This window comes from Choloepus didactylus, chromosome 2 (genome assembly GCF_015220235.1).
Source record: "Choloepus didactylus isolate mChoDid1 chromosome 2, mChoDid1.pri, whole genome shotgun sequence".
Lineage (NCBI taxonomy): Eukaryota > Metazoa > Chordata > Mammalia > Pilosa > Megalonychidae > Choloepus > Choloepus didactylus.
Genome location: NC_051308.1, coordinates 105,005,130 through 105,033,108, shown reverse-complemented (window position 1 = coordinate 105,033,108; position 27,979 = coordinate 105,005,130). Strand labels below are relative to the sequence as shown.

Here is a 27,979-nt window from a genome sequence, read left to right as displayed (position 1 = left end):
TCAATAGGGGACCAAAGGCAGGCCTCTCCTCTGCATCAGGGAGAGTGAGTTCTCTACCTCCTTCCACCCCTCCCCTTTGCCTAGGTAATATCTTATACTCAGGAAATTCTTCTGGTTATCTAAGTTGAAATTTACCTGCTGCTGCCTAAGGAATCTATTCTTATTTTTACCCTTGGAGGAAATGAAGACCCATAGGTACTCTCTGCCTACACTGTGTGTTCTGGGAATTTGCTCACCTACCCTGACAGGTGTCACCTCAACTTCTCAGGGATCCTGGTTCCATGATGCTTACACAGAGAATTCTACAGTTTCCATCTTCCAACTTTCCACTTATTTCTTACCTATCTTCCTCATTTGAGGAGGAGTAGCATAAAGACACTGACTAAACATAGAACTACATTCAGAGGTGGTGTCTCACAGTCTCCCTCTTGTAGGAACTAACTACCCAAGTGCAGCAGGAGGGGTTGGAGTTTTACTTTGGGCAGGCCCCTTTCTCCAATAGGAGATGTTTGGAAGCAGAAGGACCACACCAAAGAATAAGGGCTTAGGGAGGTATATTCCTGCATGAGGGAAGACAGATAGATAAGATGGGTTATGCTGAAACCAGAGGCCAGAGGAGGAGAATTCGAGGTGAGGACTGGGAAGATGGAGAAGGAATAGGGTTCTTCTGTGCAATTCTGATTAAAGGGGAGCATCGTGGAGATCAGTGATCAATAATAATATTTGCAGATGAACAAACTGATATCAGTTTAGCTCTCGATCTAATGGAGTTTCTGCAGCTGTGGCCCCACCTACCACCCCAGGTCCTATCACACCATTGTGCAGTCAACCCTGAAATCTCTTCCCTTTTTAGAGTGCCTACTCCAGGCTGCCAGAAGATGCCCCAGACGAGGATAGGCAGAGACACCACCTACAGATCCTTGTACAGACATAGGCTATTAGCACCAACAGCCAGAGGCAGGCATTCGGAAGGACTTGTAATCAAGAAATCTCAAACTCTAAGAAGGCTGTAAGTTTCTCTCTCCATTGGTCCAGAGTCAGTAGTGGGAGCAGCACAGGTTGGGGGTGGGGACAGGAAATGAAAGGAGGTAGGCAATACAAGGGTCAAGGTGACCTTTGAGATTCTTTCTAGACCCAGAATCCTATTTAAGGTTCCTGTACCTATGGTTCTCCCACCACCCCCCTCACCACCCCTCACTCTGCCATGGCCCCACTCCTCCCAAGGAAGGTGGGGGAATGATAGCTCTGTTAAAAGTCCACAAGGGGGGTGAGTTATCTGAGTAAAGTAAGAAAAACAGGTCTGAAAAAAAATCTAGTTCCATTCTAGTCCTAACTTGCCACCAACTGCTTGGGCAGAGCATCTCCCCTCTTTAGGCTTCGCTGTAAAACACTGACAGGCTAACTGCTCTATTACCTCACAGGGCTGTGAGGGGCTGGGATATCCCAGTGCCCTGGACAAACGCAACGGATGCCACGATGGGCTGTGCTGGGGCTGCTTGGGGTTTGGTCACACTCACACATAGCTCTGTCCAGTGTGCTTGACTCAGCTCTGGGAAGGGGGGTCCTGGCCCATCAAACTTTCTCCGGGTGGGAGTGGGGGTGGGGGAGCCGTGCCTAGAGTTCAGCAAAGGCTGTGTCCATGGTTAACTTATAAGCAGGCGCAGTCTGGGGCAGCGGGACATTTCCCGCCTCAGGGCCACATTCTTGAGGTCACAACAAGTGCAAACTTGTTATAACCTGTGTCAGAGCAGCAGGGGGCAGTGAGGTCATGGGGGGGGTGCTGAGATGCCTGCGGCGGGCAGAGGGGGTGCAAAGGGGAATGGGGTGGGGTGGGGCCGAGGGAGGGTGGGTGTGCAGGCGCATATGTGAGTGAGGGGTGGCGCAGACGTGTAGGTCGTGTGCCTGGGTTGGAGTGCTGCATCTGGGCATGTCCACTTGGGTAGGGGAGCCGAGTGTGGGGCCGCATAGATGAGTGCATGCCTGTGTGTTTCTGCATATATGAGCCCGAGTGTATCCCTTTGGTGGGAGGAGGCCGGGCATGTGGAATTGAGGAATGGGCAGGCATGAGTGCCCCTTCCTCTTCTCTGGCCTCACAGAACCTGTATTCAAGTCCATCTCCAGACTGCCTCTGCCCCTGTGAGCCTGGGGCTTGTCCCCTCCATGTGCCCCTCCACCGCCTGCCCTGTCTACTGCCCATCTCTCTGCCCAGGGAGTGGGGGGATCGCCTCCTGCCCATCCCCCCTGGCCCTGGGCCCATTCCTCCGCACTCTCTGGGCCCTCCGGACACTGGGGCGGGTGGGGGTAGGGGTGGTGGGGGGAGGCTTTGAAAGCAGGTGACTGTTTGGGGGAACTCAGGGACAGAGCCCCCATTGTACCCGCCCCGGAGCTGCCTCAATGGAGCTCTCTGGCACAAAGGGGCTTTGACAATGGGCAGGACATTAGTATGCAGGGCCAACCCCTCAGCCCTCTCCCTGTCCCACAGCCCAGGGGCGGGCACTGGGGGGCTCAGGGTTGAGGCAGGGGTAGGACAGGGCTGAGACCGAGGAGAACTTAGCTCAGAGGCTCCCCACACTGCCCAGGAGGGAGTGGAGGGAAAATAGACCAGGGCCCCCAAACCTGTCACTCTCCAGAAAGGACTTTCCAAATGGAAAAAACCACAGGGGTTGGTAGGGATGGAGAGGTGGGGCTGTGGGATGCCAGGCCCCTTGGTTCCAGGCTGGGCTCCAGAAAGAAGCAGATGGAAGCCTGAGCCCACTTTTTGCCTCAGCTTTACCATTAATTCAAAGGACTTGTGTGGGTAGGAGAGGAAAAACAGGGCAATAAACAGCAAGATCTCAAACCTAAGACAGGAGCCAGGACTGGGGTGGAGGCTGCATCTCAGAATTGTTGGTCTTGTGGGGCAGGACTTGGTCTGAACCTCCAGGAAGCAGAATGAGTATGTGCTCAAGGTTTAGGGTATTTGTGCTTCTGCTTTCTTGGGGTCCCACCCTCTTATCCTGCTCCTACAGTGGTTTTGGAGGCTGAGGAGTTGGCTACAGAGGAAGCAGGGGGTAGCGATTAGAGGCAAATGTCCTCCGCCCCTGTGGACTCTTCCAGGGAATTGTGCCTGCACTGTGGAAGGTGGAACCTGCAGCCCAGCCCAGAGGTGTCTGACCTAAAGGGCCAAGAGCCAGGACGAGTTCTTCCCCAGTGAGTGTGTCCCTCTCCTTCATCTGCCTCATCCCCTACCCTCACCCCACGGCAAACACTTTGTGGGGAGGGGCATCTCTTCTCTTGCCCAGGGAACCCCCAGCACCCTCCCCGCCCCCCATTAACACCCTCAGCACCACCAGTGGCCTTTCTCAAGGTGCCATATTCTGTCCCATGGAGCCACAGCACAAAGGGCAGGGCTTGGGAGAGGGGGTAGTTGAAGAGGGATCTTGGGCCTGCAGTGATGGCAGAGCTGAGAGGACGGCATGGATCTGCAAAGGGGCTGCAGGCAGTGAACAGGGACGAGGCACCACATGAGAAACAGTGTCACCCACTCACAGACTTTCTCTGCCCTGAGCCAGTAACCCCTAGGAGAGAAGACAGTATCAGCCACCTCCACCAGGTGGCAGGGGTTGGTGGTGGTGGTGGGGGGTGTCACCTTACAGAACTGCTCCCCATAGGCAAGACAGAAAAAATCTGAGTTTAGGAATAGCTTCTCATGGATTTCTTTTTCCTTTACAGTTGCTGTTGGTGTCAAGAAATCCTCCCTGCTATCTACCCTCAAGGCTTCCTGCTGCATCACTATGGGCCTGGATTGGTCACTGGGGACTGCTGTGGGAAAGGTAAGGTCTGCTTGGTCTGCTTCCTCCACTCTCTCAGGACCTCAGCTTGTTTCCCCCCAAGGGTCTGGTGGGGAGAATGTAGGGCTATGAGTTAGACTCCTGGGTTCAGGGACCAACAACCCTGTTCACTTTCCCTGGGACCTTGTACCCGTCACTTTCCCTCTCTGGGCTGAGAAGCCCGTGTCTATAATATGGTGGGGATCACCTCTGCAGCTCCGTCTTCTGCACCGAGGGGCAGTGAATTCAGGGGCAAGGATCCGGAATTTAAAAATCATTCACATTATTAAACACTTTGCTAAGCTAACAGCTCTAGAAAGTAGGTACTCCTTTGAAGTCCCATTTTACAGATGAGAAAACTATTCACAAAGACATTAATAACTTGCCCAATATCACACAGCTAGGGAATAGTAGAACCGTAATTCAAGCTCAGGTGGTCTGTCTACAGAGCCCACATGTATAACTACATCTCTATACTGCCTTCCTCTGAAACCATTCAAAAGACCAAGGAAAGTGAAGGGAGGCCAGTCAGAAACATCATATTGGCAGGGGTTTTTTGAAACTGCCTTCTGAGGTTCCTCTAGACTAGCAGTTTTCAAAGTGTGGTCCAGGGACTCCCGGGGTCCCCGAGACCTGTTCAGAGGCTCGATGAGGTCAAACCTATTTTGATAATAATACTAGTATATTATTTGCCTTTCTACTTTAATTCTCTCATGAGTGATCAGTGGAATTTTCCAGAGGCTTTGTGATATGATATTACAACATATTGAATGCAGAAGCAGATATGAGAAACCAACTGTCTTTCAGTAAGCCAGACATCAAAGTGATTTGCAAAAATGTAAGACAATGCCATTCTTTTTACTAAACTTTTTTTTTTGTTTTCAAAAATACAGGTATTTTTCATAAAAGTACGTCATGTATGTTAACATGCAATGGGTTTATTACTGCTATTTTTAAGTGAATTAAGAAATACTTTTAAATCTTAGTTTTCATTTCTAACACAGTAACTGTAATAGATATAACCCACATAAACAAAGACTCTTTGGAGTCTTCAATAATTTTTTAAGGGTGTAAAGGGGTCCTGAGATCAAAAAAGTTTGAAAACTTTGCTCTTTCCTCTGGCCAGTGGCCCATATCTTTGTTATCACTAGGGAGGTTTAGACATGGGGAGACAGTGTGTGATTGGGTCTAGAAAATGGGGCTAGCAATTTAATAAGTCAAGCCCTCAATCTTGGTGCTTGCCCTTAGAAAACTTATTCCTACAAAGAAGAAGCTAAGCCTACTTTTAATTATGCCTAAAAGTCACCCCCAGAGAATCTCTTTTGTTGCTCAGATGTGGTCTCTTTCTTTAATCCAACTCTGCAAATAAACTCACTGCCCTCCCCGCTATGTGGGACCTGCCTCTCAGGTATATAAATCTTCCTGGCAACAGGGATGGGACATGACTCCCAGGGATAAGCCTAGACCTGGCATCATGGGATTGAGAAAGCCTTCTTGACCAAAAGGGGGAAAAGAAATGAAACAAAATAAAGTTTCAGTGGCTGAGAGATTTCAAGTAGAGTTGAGAGGTCATTCTGGAGATTATTCTTATGTATCATATAAATATTCCTTCTTAGTTTCTAGTGTATTAGAATAGCTAGAAGGAAATACCTGAATCTAGAATCCAGTACACTTGATTCTTGATGATGACTGTATAACTATTTAGTTTTTATTGTGGGACTGTGTGATGTGAAAACCTTGTGACTGACACTCCCTTTATCCAGTGTATGGGCAGATGAGTAATAAAATAAAGACAAATATATATATAATAGGGGGTATAAAGGGTATGGGACATTTGGGTGTTTTTTTTTCTTTTTCTTCTTTTCTTTGTTTTGGAGAAATGAAAATATTCTAAAATTGATTGTGGTGATGAATGCACAACTATATAGTGATACTGTGAACCACTTTGGATGGATTATATGGTGTTTGAATATATCTCAATAAAATTACATTTAAAAAAAAAGATGAGGCTAGGATTCCAGGGTGGAGTTGAGGGGGATGTCCCAGGCCTGTATTTTGTCCCCACCACCCCACTGGGGAGGTGTCCCCACATGTCTCCCAGCTTGTTCAGGGGTACATGCCAGACAATAGAGCTGCCCCAGGCTGGACTCTGACCTTTCCCCTTTTCCACTCTTTCACCTGCTGACAAGACCAGCATCTCCTCCCTGGCGAGGAGAGAGGGGCTTTTGGGGATGGGGCACCAAAGGCCTGGACACCCCACATCACATTTTTTGTGTTTCGTCCAACCGTTCTTAGAGGACTGGGAATGGGGGTGCTGGGGTCTGCTGCTTGTAATCTTAGGGAGGAGGAATGTGGTTCAAAGGTTGCTGTCAGAAAAGCTTCCAGGGAACAGGGTCTGAAAAGGGCAGTCGCAGAAGGTGGGGGATGCTGGAGGGGATTGGGGGAAAAGGCATAAAGTATCTTGATGATTGACACTGGTACATTTTCACCTGATGCCATCAGGAATGTCTGGTTAGGGAAGGGGCAAGAAAACACTGATACTTCACAATGACAATTCCAGGGGAAATTCTATGATGGGAAAGGAACGAATCAAGTAGAGAGGCTGGTATCAGGAAGACATTAGGAGGCTGTCATGGGCATCCAGGCCAAAGGGAGGGATGGCTGGCCCCGGGGACAGAGGAAGAGGAAGGCACTGAGAGAAGCCATGGGGGGAGACCTGGGCAGGGAGAGGGATGGCAGGGTGAGGAGAGGAAGAGAGACAGATAAGGCCATGGGGGAACAGGGGCAAGATATGGGGGGAGAGAGAAGCTGGTGTCTTTAGCTGAAGAAGGAAGTTGCTGAGAATGAAGAAAGAGACTATCTGGGGGAAGCTCTACAGCTCAGTTCACATTTGTTGAATCTGAGTTGGAGACAGAACTTCTGCTTGATAAAAACCCATGGGAAGAAGGGGTTATGGGTGTGGAGACCCAGCCTCAGGTGGTGGCCAGCATGTTAGAATGAAAACAGGAACCTCATCTTAACTTCTTGATAATTTCTCCACCTTCCCAAACTCTAGTAGGGTGTTCCGTGCAAGAACTAGAGAGAGATTGGAATTCAGAGCCCTGGGACAGAACCTCAAAGACAATCACAGTGAAGGTCTGGGTCAAAGCCCAGGAGCCAAGAAAGAAAACAGAGTGGAAACAGAGAGGTGGGAGAAGGCTCATAGCAAACAACTAAACGGCATGTTTTACACGTTAAGTATCGTAGCAAGCCCCTTCCATATACTGGCTCTTTTACTCCTCTCAACTATTATTAGCCCATTGGAAGGATGAGGAGACCTGTATAGCTACACCAAGTGTTAGGTCCAGGATTTAAGCTCAGGGAGTTTGGCTCCAAGGTTTATCCACGACACCTACTGCCTCTAAGGCAATGTCCCTGAAATCCAGAGCAGAAAGCTGGGACAGCAATGTGGAGTTGCACCATCTCTCCATGAGAGGCTTCCTGACAGCTGTCACAATCATGCCGAGGCCTCTGAGGTTCCCAGCTCCTCTCAGAACCCTAATGATGGGAGTTTTTTGTGGTCTCGCTTTCTTTCCCCATCTCCATTTCATACATCCTTGCTTTCATGGGATGTGCTCCTGAAATCTAACCTGCAGTCTCAACCCTTTCCCCAGGTGTTCTGGTATTGGAAGAGTTGTGGAATGGCCACACACCCCTTCTATGTAATACCTTTTTAGTGGCCTGAATTCCTAATTCAGACCACTTAAGCTCCTGCTTCTGCAACCTCTTTTTCCAGGCCACACAGTTCAGTTCTTACTTCTCTCTCACATTCCAGAGCCAGCCTCTCCCTTCTCCCCACCACCTCAAATCCAGGCTCCAAGCTGGCAGACACCCACGGGAGAGTTTTTCCCACAATCCCTTTCTCTGTGCCCTTTCAAGGTTCTGACGGGAGGAGGGGGTGAAGAAGGCCGCCAGACACACTCCCCACAAAGCATGGCAGCAACATGTACATTAAACTCAGGTGAAGGAGGGGAAGAAGCATTGGACACAGCCTATGAGAGAGACAGCTCTCATTCTCAGAAGTTGCTCGGCCAGCCACTTCATTGGGTGCTAAAACACTTGAATTCCATATCTCTACTTTCTCTCCTCTCCTGCGGTTTCATCTCAACATTGTGCCTGGGATTATCCCTTCTCTCTGCCCCCTTCCAGGGCCTCACCACCAACCCTGGACAGCTTGGCCCCAGCCTGGACAGTTGCACCGACCAGTCAGGCAAGAGAAGAATCTAGGCCAGGAAGGGGAGGGGAGTGGAGGTTTCTCCTTCCATCCTAAATAACCTCTGGCAGGAAGAATTAGGGGCTCCAGTGCCCAATATCTCTTCCCCTCCCCACTAACACCAGGGTCTCAGCCCATCTTTCCATCTTGTGTACAGAAACCAAGCATTTTGCTAAGAGACCCAAGAGTCTCCTTTGAGAAAGTGGGTCTTTCTGCATGACTCCCCACTCCCACCCCCCAAAGTGCTAGGCCCTTTATCCCACCAATCCCAGGAGGACCCCAGAGGATTTCATCTGAGCCCACCCAGATCCAAGAGTCGCAGCCTCTCTGGCCACTGGGTCTTCTGCCAGTCCCTTCCCTTCTAGCTCAAGCCAACACCCTAAACAAAGCTAGAGCTGTAAATGAGCTTATGTACAGCGGTGCAGGTGGGGGCCATAGGGCACAAAGAGGGGGTGGGAGATGCCAGTGGGCAGACAACTAATCTCCCCATGCAAGCATATGCCCCCATAGACTTGATGTGGGACAGATTTGGGGAGACAGGTTTTTCTCTTTCAGGGTAGGGGCAGCAGTGGGACTCTGTGCTAGAGCCACAGAAGGAATGGGACCATAACCCTGCCCCCCAACTCCCCCAGTCAGTGGAGTCATTGCCATTTGATATCCGCTGAGACAAGTTGGCTGCTCAGGCTCCGGGCTGAGGGGTGGGGGGGATGGCTCAGAAAACAGCAACTCCTTTCAGGACCCAGGTTGGCAAGGGCTTTGGGAGGCTGGACTGGCCCAGATCATCCCCTCCCAACACCCCCTCCCTTTCTCCCTCACCACCACCACCAAAGGACTGGGAAGCAGGGAAAAAGGAGTTGGCACTGCCCAGGCCATGCCTATTGCCTCCGCAGACCAGGCCTGGCCCCTCAACCTGGCATGGCGTCTTCTCTCCCCCATCTCCCATTTTCTTCCTCCCTGAAGAACCAGCTGTGAGCCAGGACACCTGGTTCCTTCTAGACTTGGTCCCCCAATCCACAACCCACATCCTGAGGAATTAACAAGCCCTACACCTCAGCATGGGATGAGGCCCACCATCACACCAGGAACACATGTTCAAAAATCTTTGGATGTTAAGGAGAAGGTTCTAAGGTGAAACTAAAGGAAAAGTAGTAGTGGCCTCCGGCCCCTCCTTGGGTGGCTTCTTGACACCAGAGGTAGCTAAAGACCACTCCCAGCCCTCCTCAGCACCCCTACCTAGGGGCACCCCTCACAAGAGGGCACCAAATCTCCCATCATCATATCTCTCCCTCTATCTAGAGCTATCCCAGTGGGGGAAAAAAATTCAAACACTACACCAAGGGCAAACTGGTCAAATATCTTTAGTCAGAATTTGTATTGATAAGCAGCACAAACATGCTTTGAGCCCTGGCCTTCTTTGGGTCTCCATTTGTACCAACTTCACCACCCCTGCTTCCCCTTCTGCCTCACCATGCCTGGAGTGTTTCATTTCCTGGAATGAAATCACAAGATACCAGAGGCCCCACTCCCACTTTTCCCGTCTGTCCTTCTACCCTCCCCCAAATCAGGGAGTCCCAACCTTCATCTCCTTTCCTAACCAGGTGCCCTTGGTTAGTTCTGTTGGGGGGAGGTGGAATGGAATGGGAAGGGGGATCTCCAACTGCAGGGTGAGTGTACAGAGCCCAATCCACCCTGCTCCTTTCCTCCTGGGGCTGTCAGTGCAGAACAGCCGGGGGGGTGGGGGGGTGGGGGGTGGTGAATGTAATTAAAGGGGAAGGGTCTTGAAGTGGGAGCCAGGTTGGAACAGAAGGAAGGGTAACACATCAGTCTACTGCGGTTCCTTAATCTAAGCTGTGAGTGTGTTTTTCTCCCTGTGTATGGACTAGTGATCTGTGGGTGTCACTATGTGAATGCCACTGAATGTGGATGGGGGAAAGGGCTGGATATGGGAGTGGTGATCCTGGGAGGAGGGGGCGCTGTCTGGGATGCCTGTGCGGAGTGGGAGGGGGTGCTTGGTTATGTGTGGTGGTCACTGTATTCGTCGGAGGCGCTAACTGTATTAGTGATGGAACCGCCGGTCTGCCCAGTGGGAGGGGGCATCAGGAAGGCCCTTTCCTTAGCTCAAAGGGCTAAGGTGACCACCGTAGGCAAAGTTCCCTCTGCGGGGAGCCCTTCTCAGGAGGGAGACCGGGGAACAGGACCCTACGGCTAAGGCCAGCTAGGGTCGGCACCGAGGGGGTGGGGGCTCCGATGTCTCTGGAGAGTGAGGTGGACAGGACCCCGGCTGGGGCGGCAGCACTCCTTCCTCAGAGCCAGGGTCTTACCTTGGATCCGGGGTGGAGTGGCCCCTCGGATGGGCCGCGGGGTTGCGGAACGGAAGGACCGACAGACGGGGCGGGCAGGAGAGAGGAACGGAGCCGTGCGACGCGCAGGGCGGGACTCTTAAACGCGGAGCTGGGATCAGATAAGGTCTGGTTCGGGGGCCGGGGCCGGGGTCGGGCCGGCCGGGGGCAGAGCTGGGCCGGGCCGAGCCGCCCCCTCCCTCCGCAGCGCCGGAGCCAAACTTTGTGTGAATGGAGGGGCCCGGGGGGGGGGGGGGGCGAACGGGCGGGGGCGGGGGGCCGCGGACAGGCCAATGGGAGAGTGGAGCGCCAGGCCCGCGCAGCCTGGATTGGAGGGGCTCGGGCAGGGGGCGGCGCCTCGGGGGCAAGGAAGCGGAGCCCCAGACAGATGTAGACGCAGGGCTGAGAGAAACACTCAAAGACAGAGACCCAGACAGGCGCAGGCAGAAAGAGAGATGAAGACCCGATACGCGAAGCGATAGCAGCTGAGCTGGCAAGATGACAGGGAAGAAAGAAGGAAGAAAAGGGAGGCAGTCGTGTCAGAGACCGGGATCGAGAGCGGGAGCCGGCGGGGGCGGGACTGGGGCCGGTTAATGAGGTGGAAATCAATTCAGGACGGGCCACTGACCCCGCTGGCAGCGTCCAAAGCAACGCCTGGGAGGGAGATTGGGGCGGCCTAGGGCTGGGCTCGGGGGCTACTACATCCTTCAGCACATTGGCCGTGTGGGTCACGGTTTCCTGAAGTACTAGGCGCTGTGTTGGGTGCGAAAAGTGCACATCATCCTCGCCTGCAGCGGCCGAAGTGCGGGAGGTGCTGGAGGCTGCAGAAAGGACAAGAGCACGCTACCGGGGCGGGGGATAGGGGGTGGTGGTGGGGGGGGGGGAGTCCCTGGCAGATGCAGGGGGGTAGGGGGGAAGGTGATGGCTGATAAGGACCCTAAAGGATGCAGAGGATTGAGGGTCTGGGAGGTGGAGGAAGGGAGTTTAAGGAAGAGGGACAAAAGCAAAGTCACGGGGTTCGTGAAAATACAAGTCTGCCTTGGTACAGCAAACTGTTCATTGGACCAGAGCGCAGAGTGGAGTTCTCAACTTTTTCATCACAAAGGACTTCTTTCATTATCTGGATCCATATTTTTAGTGTTTTTTAAAAATTTATTTATTGTAGTAACATATATACAACATAAAATTTCCCATTTTAATCACTTTCAGGCATACAATCCAGTAGAATTAGTTACATTCACAATGTTGTGCTATCGTCACCACCATCCATCACCCTAAAAAGAAGTTCTGCATTGATAAAGCATTAACTTCCCATTTTCCCCTTTCCACCCTGCCCCCACCCCACTCCTGGCAACCTGTACTCTCTATTCTATGAATTTACATATTCTAGTTATTTCATCTAACTAAAGTCATACTAAAGCTGTCCCTTTGTGTCTGGTTTATTTCACCCAAGATGATGTCTTCAAGGTGCATCCATGTTGTTGTATGTGTCAGAACTTCATTCCTTTTTATGACAGACTAATATTCCATTGTATGTTGTGGTCATTGGAAGCCAAATGGATTCCAGGAAAGATCATGTTCTTACAGCTAATCAATTCCTGTGGGTGTAAACCTTTTGTGGGTGTGACATTTTGATTAGTTGCCTCAGTTGGGGCATGTCCCAGGTGAATCTTAATCCTCTTATTGGAATCCCTTACAAGAGGACGAAATTCAGACACAGAAGACAGACAGAAAACACAGAAGCTGAGAAAGAAAGCCACAGATAGAGCAGACAGAAACTGAGAAAGAAGGACACACATAGAAGGGAGAAAGACACAGAAACAGGGAGGAAGTCACTGAAGCCAGAAGCTGGAAGCAATGAAACCCGGAAAACGGAGAGACCAGCAGACACTATGTGCCTTGCCATCTGACAGAGTCCAGGTATCCACTAATAATGCCTTGATTTAGACATTTACATGGCCTCAGAACTGTAAGCTTGTAGGCTATTGAATCCCCATTGTTAAAAGCCTGTCCATTTCTGGTATACTGCATTTTGGCAGGTTTAGCAAACTAAAATATATGTCTATGCCACACTTTGTTTATCCTTTCATCTGTTGATGGACACTTGGGTTGTTTCTACCTTTTGGCTATTGTGAATAATGCTGCTATGAACACTGGAATACAGAGATCTGTTTGAGTCCCTGCTTTCAATTCTTTAGGGTATATACTTTCAATGCTTTGGGGTATATTCTTTTGGACAAAGTGGGATTGCCAGGTCATATGATAATTCTATGTTTAACTTTTTGAGGTACTGCCAAAATGTTTTCCACAGCAGCTAAACCATTTTACATTTCCATTAACACTACATGAGGGTTTCTATTTCTCTGCATCCTCACCAAGTGTTATTTTCCCTTTTTTAAGTAACAGTTATTCCAGTGGGTGTGAAGCAGTATCTCATAGTGGTTTTGATTTGCATTTCCTAATGGCTAATGATGTAGAGCACCTTTTTCCATGTGCTTATTGGTTGGGTGTGTATCTTCTTTGGAGAAAGGCCTGTTCAAATCCTTTGCCCATTTTTAAATTGGGTTGTTTGTCCTTTTTGTTGAGTTGTATGAGTTCTTTATATATTCTGGATATCAAAACCTTATCAGATACATGGCTTCTGAATATTTTCTCCCATTCTATAGGATGTCTTTTCACTTTCTTGATAATGTCCTTTGATGCACAAACATTTATTTATTTATTTATTTATTTTTGTCGATCGATTGGCCGGCTATATTGACAAGATACTGATTGGTTACATGTTGAAGAAAACATACAATACAAAACACAGAAAAAGTTGGTTCCATCCCCTTCCATGCCCCCCCCCCTTACCCACCCACCCCTGAATACTCATCATCATGATTTGGTCAGAAGAGGGCTTCAAAGCCAGAGGCCAGGGTGACCAAGGGGGGTGGGGTGGGGCTGATGGGTTCGTGGCCGTCACAATAATTCATGTAATAATTCATTGCGGTAATGTGGTGTCTCTCCCTGCTGTGAAGGGGGGTGGGCTGCAGCCCGAGGACAGCCAGCTGAGGGAAGAGCTTCCTCTCCCTTCCGTCACCCCTACGGCCTTCCCCACCATCCCAAACCAAGCCCAAGGTAAGGGTGAGGATGCTCTTGCTGGGCCTGCTATTCAGCAAGAGGGAAAGGAAGGGTAACTGCTCCACCCTCCTGTCCTCAGATACAAGGGCAGGGGGAACAGGAGCAGGTGGCTACTACCAGCGAAGGAAAAGTGGGAGAGCAGTAGAAAGAGAGGAAGTGGGAAGAGCAGAAGATCTTATATATTAAAAAAGTGACTTAAGACTTAAAATTGAATTAGTATTTGTACAGAAAGGGATGCACAAACATTTTTGAATTCATGTTTTGAGAATTTTTTGATTTGCAATCTCCCACCCTTGGCATTGAAAGAACAAAATAATTATTTCTCTATTTTTGTTCATCATAGACATACAACTACTGATCAACAGCCAGTATTACCATACTGAGTAGGTATAAATCCAGAAGAAAAGGAAAGAATTTTAAAATTTTAGCTTAGTTTAATCTCTAAAAGCCATAGATGAGTAAATTTACATGTCAAATAGCCCTGATTTGGGCTGTGCTAAAAGTTAAGCATCACAGGCATAGTTTTTGGCCTGTAGGGAAGATATGGAGTAAATATAAAGCTGTGCCAACTCATGGTAAGCCTTGAGTTTCTGTAGGCAATGGAGGTGCTTGAGTGGGTGGGGATGGGTGGACAAAACCAGAGCAGAATTCTAGGAAGTGAGCAAGATAGTTTGCATCAAGGGGAAACAGCAGTTGAATATACTTGATGGAAAAAGTAGTTGCAATAGTGTAGGCATGAAGAGATGAGAGCTCAAATCAGGGTAGTGACAGTGAAAAATGAAACAAAGAAAATGGAAGAGAGAGAGTACAAAAACATTGAAAGAGAACAAAAAACTTCGGGACTAACTTGACATGATGAGCTAAAGTGGGAGACTTCAGAGATCACACTAGCATCTCAAGTCTGGTGAAGAGGAGAACTGTGAGGCCATTAATGGGCATAAGGAAGTGGGAGAAGCCAGCCAGGAGAGGAGACTGAGGTGGGAGGAAGAGGAGATGATGACTTCAGAGCTGGGGATAAGGCTGGGTGGTGTTGAGAGAGGTCAGAGCTAAAGGGAGAAGGAGGTAGTTGCTGCCAGGAAAAAGTGAGTTGAAGCCATGAGAGCAGGGATGCAGCCAATGAAGACTGTGTAGAGGAAAGACAGCTAGGAAGAGAGTGAAGAATGCCCACATTTAGAGGATGGAGGAGGAGAGGAACCCCCCAAAAGTGACATAGAATCCAACAAAAAGGCAGGAAGGAGACAAAGAGAGTGGAATGTCACAAGAGCCAAGGAAGGAGAGACTGTTGAAGAGAAGGTTCTAGCTGTGCCAAAAGGTGCAGAGAGAGAGAGAAAGGCATTGGATGTGGCGACGAGAAAGTCACCAGTGATATTTGAAAGCAGTTTCAGAAGAATGATCAGGGTAGGAACCAGATTACTAGGGATTACTGTTGGACATTGAGAAAGTGTTAAGCACATATAAGTTACTGTTTTGAGAATGGTTTCAGTTTGCTAAAGCTGCCAGAATGCAATAAGCCAGAAATCAATGGGGATTTATTAGGTTGAAAATTTAGTTCTAAAGCCATGAAAATGTGCAAATTAAGGCATCAAGAGACTGATGGCATTGGGGTTCCTCTGTCACATGGGAAGGCACATGGTGATGTCTGCTGGCCCTTCTTCTCCTGGGTTTTGGTCTCAAATTGGCTCTTAGTTTCTGCGGGTCCTTCTTGCTTCTCCTGGGGCATTTTCTTAGCTTCTCTCTACTCTCTCCAAACTATCTCTGCCTTTTATCCTCTCATAGAGGACTCCAGCCAGGGGATTAAGACCCACCTTGAAAGGGTGGAGTCACATCTCCATGGAAACAACCTAATCAAAAGATTCCACCCACAATGGGTCTGCCTCCAAAAGATTGGATTCAAAGAACATAGGCTTTTCTGGGGTGCATAACAGATCCAAACCAGTGCAAAAACTTTGTTCAGAAAGGAGAGAAATACAATAGAATCTCAGAACAATGTACATGAAAACTGTCTCCCAGATTTTCTTCAAATTCTCAATACCCCCCTTGTCCCTAAGGCAATGGGGGATGAGGGGCTGTGGTAAGATAGTCTGAGGTCCACTTGCAAGGCTGGTATAACAGCTTTAAGGTAATGGAAATGGGGCATCTAAGAGATCCTGAAGGGAGCCACAGTCTTGACATTCAGATATTGAGAAGGATTTGGAGGCTGTGGGGAAACTCCAAAGTAGACATGAAGGACTACCAAAGAGAAACCAAAGAAACTGAACTGATTCATGCAATCATTAACAGGCATTTATTGTGCACTTACTACTTTTCCAAAAATGTTATCTAAGCAATTGGCTTCTGCTTCTACTCATGTGCTGACATTTCCAACCCAGCAGGATGACCACTTTCACACTCAACATCTTCCAAGTGGACATGCCATTTCATTCACAAAAATGCTCCTCTTCCTTTATTTTCTCCCCTAGTCTCCCTTCGCCCAACCAGAAACATAGCAACCATCCTAGATTCTTCATTTTTCCTCACCTTGTCTCCCTTCTCTGATCAATGTATCAACTTTCTAAAAAGCCTAAATACTGTTCCCTTCCTCTCCATCCCATTGCCATTCCTGTGGTCCAGGCCATCAGCTCTCACCAGGATTTCTGCAGCAGCTCTACCTCCAGTCTTTTTCCACTCTAATAATCATGCATTCCTTCATTCAAAAATAATGAAACAGCAATAATGTACCATCTCTCTGAGACACAAATCTGTGTTACTTCCCAATTTAAAAGACTTCAATGGCTGCCCATTTTCTGTAAGTAAAGTCAAAATTCTTTACCAGGGGAAGGCCCTGGTAAAGGCCCATCATGACCTGGACCTAATGCCATTCCAGCATCATCTTCTTCTACTGCCCCTACACACCCAAACCTACAGCTGCTCCCTCCTCCAATACCCAAGGTTCAGTCTTATGTTCTCTTCCTGTGTCTCGCCCCTCCAGACTTTGTTACTTCCATAGCTTCAACTATTGCATCTTAGTGAGTGATGCTAAAATCTCTATCTTGGGCCCTAGACTCTCTTTGCAGCTCCACCTGCACAGTTCCAGTTGCCTGCGGGGGATTTCCACTCCACTTGACAGGCCCCAGAATGAAATCATCATCTTCCTCCCCAAGGCTGGGAGTACTTGTGACTTCCTTTATTCTGTAACTGTTTTTCCTGGTCTATCAGATTAAAAATATAAGTTTATCTTTACTCTTTATCCTTCCCCTTTCCCCCTTTCCTTAAAGGCTTCCTTATCATGTTAATTAAGCCACCAAATTCTGTCCAGAATTTTCTATTTCTCTAGGGTGTTCTTTTGTTTTCCCATGGCCACTATCTCAGTCCAGGACCTTGCACCCACCATTCACCCTTCTCTCCAGTCTCAAAGGAAGAGGCAACATGTTTTCATCATGTGTAGTTGCTGTGCCTTTGTATTGAAACTCCAAACAGGTGTTCCTTGCTTAAGTCACAGTCCAAACTCCTTGGCTTGACACTTAAGGCGCTCCTCTGACTGGGGAGGGAAGACAAAATCAAAGAGCAGGAGCAGAAAGAGAAATCTTGAGGTAAAAGAGGAAGTATCAGGGGAAATTCCTTCCAAATGGTCTTCACCTTTTCTGTAGAGCAGAAGAGTTCAATTACCAAAAATTAGGTTGGGAGTGGAACTAGGCAATTAGAATTTAGAAGTTCTAGAACATCAGGGGTGTGGGATTGTGGAAGAGTACACAGATAGCTTCAACAACACTGTAACATTCTAATCTTAAAAGAGGGACTTAAATTGAATTTTTGTTTTTAAATTATGCATTATAACATACATACATGTATTCAGCATGTATATTTCTTTGTACATATCAACTGCCACTTAAAATTTAAAAAAAAAATTATAAAAAGAAGTTCTAGAACAGTCACTAGAAGCCCAATAGTGAATCACTGATAAGGGACATAGAAAATTAATATTTGTGAGTGTTTACTATGCAAAATAGATATTACCCAAGAGGGGGAAACAGATTCAGAGTGGTTTAGTGGCTTGTCTATGGAAACATAGCTAGAGAGTTATTAGATTTGGGATTTGAATCCTTGTTTGATTCCAGAGCTTCTCTCTGAGTAATACTAGAGAGAATATGAATGGTTTAAACATAATCTGACTTGTCAAATAAGGGCTGTGACCCCTGAGCAAATGTTGTTATGAAAAATTCACCAGGTTTACATTGTCCAATGCCCACCAAACAAAATGACAATTACCGGGTATCTTCTTTCTTTGAGGACATCTCTGTCTTCTTTTAGCTCAGCAAGCTGTGTCTTCCTTATTCTCCTCAATCGCTCCTTTCAGACTCACTCCTTCTGACTTTGACCCCATTTCTCCTTTTGCCTCATACATAATCGGGCAGGAGCTCCCTTAGAGCACAAATTGGGAGTAGCAGTTAGGGATCTGATTTGGAAGGAGAATCCTTCCAGTGGACAGCAGTGTGATGGGCTTCTGTTGGGAGAAGCAGGTGTGAACAAAAGGGATGATGGAAGCTTTGGGTTGGGAGGCAAGACAGAGACAACACTTTTACCTTAACAAATCAGAGAGTTGGCTGGAAAGAATAGGGACACTGACCTGGCTTGCCGCAGGACTCCAAGTGAAATTTTTCTGTTCAGGACCCACAAGAGCTAAACAAATTCCATTAGTAGTGGGCATCTATTGGGTGGATGACTCAGGCTCCAGAAGAGAAAATCAAGGGAAGGACTGAGCTGCCTCCTCCCAGTCACTGATGGATTAATATTTTGGTATGCCACCTCCTTTAAGTGAATGCAATACACACAAACCCACATTTATTAGACATATAGGTTAGGGGATGCTTAATCACATTACTAAAGAATTCTTTCCTTTTAAAAAAATAATTTTCTTAATCAGGTGGTTCCTCTATTCTCTTTCTACTTGGGTCCAACTGATAGAAATTCCATTAATACCCAGTACATGTCAATAAGAGGGAGACAACAAGTAATAAAGGAACAAAAAGGACCAGGAGTCAGGAGAACCAGGTCCTGGTCCAGACTCTTCTCTTGGGACCTACTGCTTTATCCGTAAAAGGTGGCTAAGACTGGACCACCTCTAAATGCCATATGACTTTCAAATCCCCATCCATCTCCACCCATCTTGTAAAGCAAGGTAGACCTGCACGTGAGAAGGCTTCTGATCCTCTTGCTCTGCTGAAGAAGACCAGCAAGTGCTCGGCGTATCCTGGAGCTATGTGTTCTGCTTCTTCCCATTTCATTTTAATCTCCAGCTACAGTCAGTTGCTCCATGCACTGCTTCAACCATATGCCTCCTCTGCTCTGAGTTTTCTAAGGCCCTGCCTCCCTTGAATTTATATAAACTGTTATAATCTACGAGATCAGCCTCCCTGCTCTACTAAGGTCTTATATCCTCTACCATCTCCTGTCTTCCCCATCATGCCTCCTCTCCCACCTCCAAGTGTTTGCCCAAGAAGTATCAAGATCTTGCTCAAGGAAACCTTCCAAGATTTGCTGATTCCAGGGCTGCCACATACAGTTGTACAGTTTGTGTACTGCACAAAGACACCCACTGAGGGGCAAGTTGAGGACTGAAATGCACCTGCATTCAGCTTACCAATCTTTGTGCCCTGGCTCCTCGGAGCTGTGTCTGCTGAAGGAAGGGAACTTTTTTTTTTTCCACATCTTTTTATGCTTTATTTATCGAAAAATTAAAAAAAACCATTTCAAACAAAACAAAGAAATAAGAAAAACAAATAAAGAACATGCTTCCAACATATTCCTACCATACTCTAAGAAAATTAACACACCATAGTCATTCCTGAGCATTCCCTTTCATTAAGATTACGCTCCATATCTTATACGTTCTTATTAGATTATCGTTCCCCCTTCACTAGTTGCTGTCTATCTCTAGGTCAGAAAGGGAACCTTTTTAATGTTTTTCCCCCCAAAGGAACATGGCAGAAGGAATACATCTGCCCAGAGTTAACTCCTTTTTCTTTTTCTTTTCTTTTTTTTTTTTTTTTTTTTGCACCTCAATTCTTTATAGACTAGTAGTGGCTCCAGTTGTGCCCCTCCTGCTCCCACCATTCTCCAGTTCCAAACCCAATCTTCCATCATCACAAGTGTACTGACATTTTTATTGACTCCTTTGAAAGTTGCTTTCTTTCTCTCACTAAGACCTGAAAGCTAGGATCTTGCCTATTTTTTCAGTATCCTGGTACCTAGGAAAATTTTTTCTGCCGCCTCTATTCAAGCTCAATGATAAACAAGGAACTGAGGTTAGATAACAGGGTAAAAATCTAGGACCTGCCGGATCAGAAAATCAGGCAAGGGAGTAGTGGCCTCCTTCCTTGTAAGCAAGGCTAGGTTCAGAGCAGCCTGGACTGAGGCAAGGGGCTGGCTGAGAACACTTTCTGGAGGACCCTGCCAGCCCTGTGATTTCCTCTCTGGGAAATGGGGCCAGCTCTATGCAAATGGGTTCTTGCCCAGGAGTCTGATTTCTTCTCTTTGAGCTCCTGGCACAGTGGAACCAACGTGAGCAGCCACTTGGCAGGACAGAGAAGAGCAGGTTAGCAGTCCCAAAGCTCGGGTGACAGGGCCAGGCCCAGGAGACAGGGATGTTGACTGGGGCTTTAACAGCCCTCCTGATGCCAATCTCGAGCCGAAAACTTGATATTTCCACTTGGAACAACAAGAAACACAGGCAAGAGGGCTGGGGAGAGGAGGGCAGTGTACCGGGGGTGCCCCCTGCAGGTCTCACAGGGCGGTGCCAGACAGAGGGAGGAGGCACACCTGCGCAGGGCTTTCGGCGATCCCTGGGGATGGCAGGTGGGGGTGGGGGTGAGGGAGGGACAGTAGCTACTGCCTGCTTACATGTAATCCTCACGACAACCCCAAGAGATGGGTAATATGCTCATTCTCATTTTTTAGATGAAGAAACTGAGGTTCACAGCAATTAAGTAACTTGTTCAAAGTCACCCAGCTAAGGAACTGACAGAATTGGGATTTGAACCCAGGTCATCAGCGCTAGAGATTTTATTACCCAATGTGGCCTTTCCCACCTTGCCAATTCATTCCAGAAACTTCTAACCCTCCAGTGTCCGTTTCTACATCTCCCAGCTCCTCCACCTCATATATTCCTGTCACAACTTCAGAAAACTGAATAACAAATCACTACCTTGGGTATAATAATACTGATAGCAACAACAACTTGCATTTGAATACCACGCTCTGCTTTAATTACTTCCGGAGGTGGGTAGGTGGGGGACGAACATTGAACTCTTTACATTTCTCCAAAACTTTTTCTGATTTTTATCAGTGTTCCCGCAGCTATTTCTATTACAGTTATGACTAATTTATTAGAATATTTTTATGCTCAACCTTTTTAATGTAACACTGTGTCCATACACACGTTCATATATATGAACATAGTAGTTTTAATGGCTTTACAGCATCCCATTATATTGATATGCCACAGATATATTACATTGTTGAGGCAGTGTAACTTTGTGGGAAAAAAAAGCATGAGGAGGGACACAGATGTGTGAGTTTGACTCCTATCTCTGCCATTACCCAGCTGTATGACATTTAGTAAATCACTTAACCTTTCTCAGTTTTAATTTCCTTATAGCGGGAAAAAATAATGTCTGTCTCATAGGACTTGTGGAGATTAAAAGAGGTATGTGTTTGATTCATATCTAATGATAGCTAATAATAATAATTATTAATAGTAGTAGTAGTATTTGTTTGTGTCTTTCCCACTGCCACCCCCGACTAGACCCAGCGCTCCTCATGGGCAGGGACTGTCTTATGCCTTTCACCCAGCACATTGACTAGCACATGGTTGGGCTCCATAACAGTTAAGTGAATAGTTAGTTAATAAGCCCTGGCTTAGGCTTTTCTCTTTTTGCTATTAGCAAAATACATTTCAAAGCCACCTATTTCCATTGTCTCATTTGATCTGCATACCCTATAGACAAAAACAGACTGTGTGCACATGCCCACACTTGGATAAAACAACTGGGATTCAGGGAGGTGAAATGACTCCTATAGCCACATTATAAATCAGTGGTGAAGACTGCCTCTCTTCCTCAGGTGGATCTCTTTCCCTCTAGCTACTTCCTTGGGTCAGGGTGCTCTACAAAAATGGAGACTGTGATGGTGGGGCCGAGCCAGGAGTAGCACCCGCACCCAGTGGCCCCTGTTGGAGGTTGTGAGCTGCCAGCTCCCAGATGGGCCTCTGAATCCCCAGGAAGCCGAACACCTTATTCCCAAACCCATCAGGGCCTGTATTTTCCCAGGGTAAGGAGCTTCTTCAGAAAGAGCCAGAGTGCCAGCTTCTCTTTTCTCTCTCTCTCTTTTTTTTTCTTGAAAGGGTGAGGAGGCAAGCTCTGAGTTGTCCGGGAGGAGGGACTTTGGCTAAAAATAGCTATGGCGTGTGGATCAGCCCCTAGTGGTACCCAGGACTGGGGAGGGGAGGGGGATGCTCTCGAGCTGTCGCCAGACTGGTTACCGTAGAAACGAGAGAGGAGCAGGGGAGCCTGGGAAGTGGGGATGACACAGATAGCAAGTCCTAGTCAGAGCTGCTGCTACATTTGGGAGAAACAGCGGTGTCTGCGGTTCCTACCCTCCAAGGGGGCCTGGCGGGGGGGCGGAGTGTCAGGAGCATGGACACCACCCCCCAGGGGTCTCTGCTGCCGACTACACTCATCTCCACGTGCTGTGAGTTCAGTTCCGGGGGACTTGGGGTTTGGGCCCCCATTTCCAAAGCAAGTGAGGGGTTTGGGAGGAGCTGTTTCCTGAAAGAGTTTTCACCAGATCCCCTTCCAGAAAATAAGCCCCCTTGCCCCCTAATATCTCCCAGTGGGGAGGGAGGGAGCCCCAGGAAAACGTGGTACTGGGGTCTACTGGAAAGGGGTCACAGCATGTCCAAGAAATGAGAAAGAGTAGGCTGGAAGAACTGGAATCATTGGACAGAAGCTGCAGAAATTGAATCTTTGATTCTGGGATGGAGGTAACAGTTTCACACCTTTCCTTCCCCATTGAGAAAAGTGCAGCTACCCACCTAATAAAACAGGAGATGGGACATAATCAGAATAAGATCCCTGGGGCAATGGAGAGAGAGAGAGTTGGGGGGGGGGGATTGGGGGATTAGGATCAGACACTGAGGTGCCCTCCCCACCCCTGGGCAGAGAAATCTAAGCAGGCAGACTTGGGGTAGACTACCTAAGACCCTGAGAGAACATCTAGAAACCCACCTGGGGCTGAAGCTAGGATGAGTGGAATCTGGGTACTTTTCTGCCTGACCTGGGGCCTCTGAGACAGTCAGTGCATAGAGATCACTTCCCGAGGACGCCCTGGGCTGCAGGGAGGGAAAAGGAGGCTCAGTGTTAGGGGAAGGGAAGACCCTAACCTGCCAATGCAATGGGGCTCCTGGACCCTGTATCCCCTGCCTCCTCATGGAAAAGGAATGTGGGTGGTGCCCCTAAACTCCAAGCCATCCCTTTTTTGTCTTTCCTCCTGCTTCCACCCCAATACACACACTCCAAAAGGTCTGGCTGCAGAGCACCTCCCTGCAGAACTCAAGTGCTGGAGTGCTGGGTTTAGAGTTACATATCCAGGCAGTGTGGGGATGGGGATGACACAGATAGCAGGACCTGGTCAAACACCAGGCCATCTGTTATCCTTATGTCTACTTCCCCCACCCCCAACCCCTGAGCTAGTCCAGGTTTCCTCAGAGTGGAGGGTGGGGGACGATTCTCAGGAAGGCGAACGGAAGGTTGTATGTCCAAATCCTTATTCTAGATCTTTCCTTGTATGGCCCATACCCTCTTCGGGCCCCTGATTGCTTAGGGAAGGGCTCTGGACCTCCCTCTTAAGACAGATTGCAGCTCGGAGATCCTCAAGGGGAAGGATTTGAAGCAAAATCAGGTGGGCTTCACTTGGAATGTGGGCTTTGGGACATATGGCAGGTGGGGGGCAGGGCTGGTGTTGGGATAGTCAAGGGGAAGTAGGAGGCTGGGGAGGGGGAAAGGCTGGAGGGAGTGGTGAAGTAAATGTGGGTGCTTAGTTTTTCACTTGATCTGATTTAATATCTCTCATGAAGAACAAAATACTAGCGGCAACACACCTAACTCCTGATGAGCTTGTGCTCCCTTTACCCTGGCTGATGCATTGCTGTCACCCCCTGTCGTCCCCCTCCCCATTCTCAGGCCATGGCTGTCACCAATGGGAAAAGACCCTAGGGGAAATGGGGCTGACAGGGCTGCTGCAGCAATCACAGCTGTATCTCACAGAGGGTTTCTAGTGGGAATTTTCTAATGTGTCAATGTTCAACCCTTGCCCACAGATTTTTCACTTACTTTCCACAACTTCTGCTTTTGCCCTTTTGTAAGCTGGGTTGAGAGAGGAAGAAGTGGGAGGGGGTGGGGTGTGTGATGTCCAGGAAAGGAAGGGAGGGGAAGATTTTCTGTGTGTCAATCTTGCGGTGACCCTCAAAAGAGCCGGGCTGGACAGTCAAGTTGAATTGTGGAGAACAGGGATGGGGAACTGCACTGACAATAGCCAGGCATGGAGCCTGAGGAGACCTTAGGGCAGGGAGGGCTCTATCCATAAGAGAGGAAGATTAAGTAACTGCTTCCAAGGAGCCCACTGTGTAATGACTTCAGGGAACTCCTTCCACGCCTGGGCCTTTTGCCCAGGGATGACCATGAACTTCAAACTCAAGGCCAACCTTAAGAAGATAGTATCTCCAAGAAAATAGAGAATATACAACACAAACTCATTACCTTACAACTACACACTTGGAAAAGTCTGAACAATTTAAGTCAGACAAGCCCCTAACAGGTAGGTCCCCATCGACTGGGACACATGTCACTATTAAAAAGAAAAAGGCCACTGGGCCCAAGACTGCAGAGACATTAAAGGAAAAGAAAGGACTCAAACATCCTTCTCTTGAGAGGAGTATTGAGTCCCACCCGAGAAAGTAATTTCCCAGGGCCCTAGTTAGAGCTGGTGGGTCCGGGATCTCTGGTACCTCCATAACCTGAAAATATTAATGGAACGTGTATAGCACCATTTGGTTCCTAGCCATCATCCCATTTGATCGTCACAACTATTTGAGGTGGCGAGACAGCTAGCACTGTGTGTATTACTCCCCTTCTACTGATGCGGAAACTGAGGCTCAGTGACACGAAATGGACTCGCTCAGGGCCACCCAGCCAATCGATGCGGGGCCCTAACATCTCGTGCCTCCACTTCTCCCACGTGTTCGTTAATTCAGCAAACCTTTATTAAGCTCTTGCAGGGCTCCCGCCGCCGCCGCCGAGGCGCCGAGGGAGGGGCCACGAGTCGCGGCAGCCCGGACCCCCAGCCCTCTCCAGGTGCCCGCCGCGCTCGCACTAACGCTTCTCGGCCGCGCGCCGCCCGCGCCATGGCGCAGGAGAACGCAGCCTTCTCGCCGGGGTCGGATGAGCCGCCGCGGCGCCGCGGCCGCCAGCGCTACGTGGAGAAAGACGGCCGGTGCAACGTGCAGCAGGGCAATGTGCGCGAGACGTACCGCTACCTGACTGACCTCTTCACCACGCTCGTGGACCTGCAGTGGCGCCTCAGCCTGCTCTTCTTCGTGCTCGCCTACGCGCTTACCTGGCTCTTCTTCGGCGCCATCTGGTGGCTGATCGCCTACGGCCGCGGCGACCTGGAGCATCTGGAGGACACCGCGTGGACGCCGTGCGTCAACAACCTCAACGGCTTCGTGGCCGCCTTCCTCTTCTCCATCGAGACCGAGACCACCATCGGCTACGGGCACCGCGTCATCACCGACCAGTGTCCCGAGGGCATCGTGCTGCTGCTGCTGCAGGCCATCCTGGGCTCCATGGTGAACGCCTTCATGGTGGGCTGCATGTTCGTCAAGATCTCGCAGCCCAACAAGCGCGCCGCCACGCTCGTCTTCTCCTCGCACGCCGTGGTGTCGCTGCGCGACGGGCGCCTCTGCCTCATGTTCCGCGTGGGCGACCTGCGCTCCTCGCACATCGTCGAGGCCTCCATCCGCGCCAAGCTCATCCGTTCGCGCCAGACGCTCGAGGGCGAGTTCATCCCGCTGCACCAGACCGACCTCAGCGTGGGCTTCGACACGGGTGACGACCGCCTTTTCCTTGTCTCGCCGCTCGTCATCAGCCACGAGATCGACGCTGCCAGCCCCTTCTGGGAGGCTTCGCGCCGCGCCCTCGAGAGGGACGACTTCGAGATCGTGGTCATCCTCGAGGGCATGGTGGAAGCCACGGGTGCGGTTCGGTCCCGGGAGAGGAACGGGGTTGGTGGGAAACAGGATTTAGAGGTGGAGGAAATGGTGCGCGTGCGCAATGGCTGGGGCAGTAAGAGGGGCTCTGCGGCTAAGAGATGGCTGGGGAGGGTGGGGGGAGATGAGAGGTTGAGGTGAGATGGGGGGCCCTGTGGACGGCGGGCACCCAGCACAGGACCAAGAGGAAACTTAGAGGAATGGCCCTGACTTGGGGTCCTGGGCTGAAAAGTTTGTCACTTGGAATAGGGGAGAGCAATAACACTGGCTAACACTCCTTGAGGACTTATTCTGTGTCACGCACAGTTCTAAAGCACTTTAACACCTCTGAGTTCATTGAATCCTAACCACAACCCTTTGAAGGTAACTCATTTTTTAGAGAGGAAACTGCCCCCAAAAGAGGTTAAGTAAATTATCCACAGGCATAAGCTAACTAATTGCAGTGCCTGGATTGGGCGCAGGCAGCCTGGCTTCAGCATCTAGTGGTCCTGAGTTGGAAGGAGGGGTTAGGTTCAGAGTTTTTCTCACTGCCCACAGGTCCAGTCCTCTGGAATTTTTTAGTTGGGGTTTTTCATGGCCTGAGTTATTCCCAGGCTGCACCTTGGGGAGATATTATACCCTGGCCTACTTCTGCCTCAGCTTCCCCTTTGATCAGAAGACTCTAAACTTCCACTGTCAAGAGAAGTAGATGATCTTAGCATTTTTAACCCCTTCTCAGAAGGAACTGGCAACTCACCTGTGATGTCAACACATACCTCCAACTCAGGCCTTCCCAGGGAAGGGGTTGCAAGCAGGTAGGAGAAAAATAGTACAGGGACAGCAAATGGGGTCCTTTAGGACTTGCAATCTTGAGGTGAAAGGAGGGTGAGGGAACTTCAGGTGGAAAACCAAAGACCCATCAGGGGACCCTTCACTTCCAGCCACTGATGCCAGAGCACCTGTTGCCCCCAGCTGGTGCCCTCCTACAAGCTGTTGTCTTCAAACCCTTTCCCTGCCCTCCATTCTCAGCCTCTGCTTCACCCTCCCTCCAGTGTTCTCCTTTCCTCACCCACTCCCCAGGGACCCCCTAACTCTCCCCACTTTCTCCACTCTCCTCTTTCCCTTTCCTCTGTACCTCTCCACTGTCACTGCTTTTCTGCCATTAGCTGTCTTCTCCTTTTGTACCCCCAGCTTCTTGCTCTCTTCTTCTTAACTCCTCTCTCCCCAGTGTCTCTTTTATCTCTTCTTCCTCTCGCCCAGGAATATTTCCTGTTCCAACCACAGGAACAAAGAATACCAATGTCCCTGTGATATCTCAGGGCTAAACTTTCAATGTTAGGAGCCAGTCTCTGGTTAGCTAATGTTCATTCTTCCCTTCCCCTTTGTCCTGAGCTAGATATGTGCCAGAGGAGAGACCTTTGAGTAGGGGGAGAATGACCTGCCCTGGGGTCATGCCAACCTGACAGGCAAGACAGGACACAGGCCCAGGACAAAGAGGGCTGGGGAGGATGGGGTGGAGAAGATTGGGATGAGAGCCAGTCTGATTTTTCTAGAGAGACAAAGCTGTGAGAATGGGTAATATTTGGGGTAAGAGAGTCAGAATTCAAAAATGCTTTTAAAAAGCAAGGAGTACTGAGCCAAAACCCAACAAGATGACATTTAAAAGGAATAAATATAAAATTCTACATTTAGGCTTTAAACAAATTACTTATGTAAGCACAGCATGGAAGAGCTTTGGTGAAAAAAAGAACTTGGGGTTTTAGTTGGCCACAGGCTTCATGTCACAGAATGTGATGCAGCTTCCAAAAATGTTTATGTAATATAATCTTGGGCTCTTTTTAACTAAACTATCATGGCCTCTATGGAGAAGTGTTGAGCCCCTTCTTATGCATGGATCAGACCACAGTTGGAGTATTTATCATACTCAAGGTGCTTAAAGGGTTCTCCTTGGCTCATTCTAGTTTGCAATCAAAAAGTAAAATTTTTGGAAACCAGGTCAAATGGGAAATGGTGAAAGGAGTCAGGGATGTTCAGCCTAGAGAAGAAAAGATGTGAGGAAACCCTGAGGCACCTGTTTTCAGATATTAGAAGGGTTGTCACATGGCAAGGAGATGAAACCAATGGTGGAAATCATGGGATGCAGATTTTAGCTATGAATAAAGAAGAACCCAATTATTAG

General features: G+C 48.8%; 2 protein-coding genes across 3 annotated transcripts in view; one reads left to right on the top strand and one right to left on the bottom strand.

Annotated features, from left to right (window-relative positions):
* The window catches only part of KCNJ10 (potassium inwardly rectifying channel subfamily J member 10), a 29,618-nt gene extending 18,996 nt beyond the window's left edge, over nt 1-10,622 (bottom strand). Inside the window, exon 1 of the mRNA XM_037825594.1 lies at nt 10,383-10,622. The gene's annotated coding sequence lies outside the window, so the exon portion shown is untranslated. The remainder of the gene's footprint in view (nt 1-10,382) is intronic.
* The window catches only part of KCNJ9 (potassium inwardly rectifying channel subfamily J member 9), a 32,877-nt gene continuing 7,351 nt past the window's right edge, over nt 2,454-27,979 (top strand). Inside the window, exons 1-3 of one of the 2 annotated variants that reach the window (XM_037825591.1) lie at nt 2,454-3,189; nt 3,712-3,812; nt 24,823-25,807. In XM_037825591.1, the coding sequence (XP_037681519.1) occupies nt 3,774-3,812; nt 24,823-25,807 (1,024 nt within the window). In that variant the 5' untranslated portion in view covers nt 2,454-3,189; nt 3,712-3,773. Of the gene's footprint in view, nt 3,190-3,711; nt 3,813-22,101; nt 22,248-24,822; nt 25,808-27,979 lie in introns of those variants that run through there. The other variant, XM_037825592.1, reaches the window with a different exon arrangement.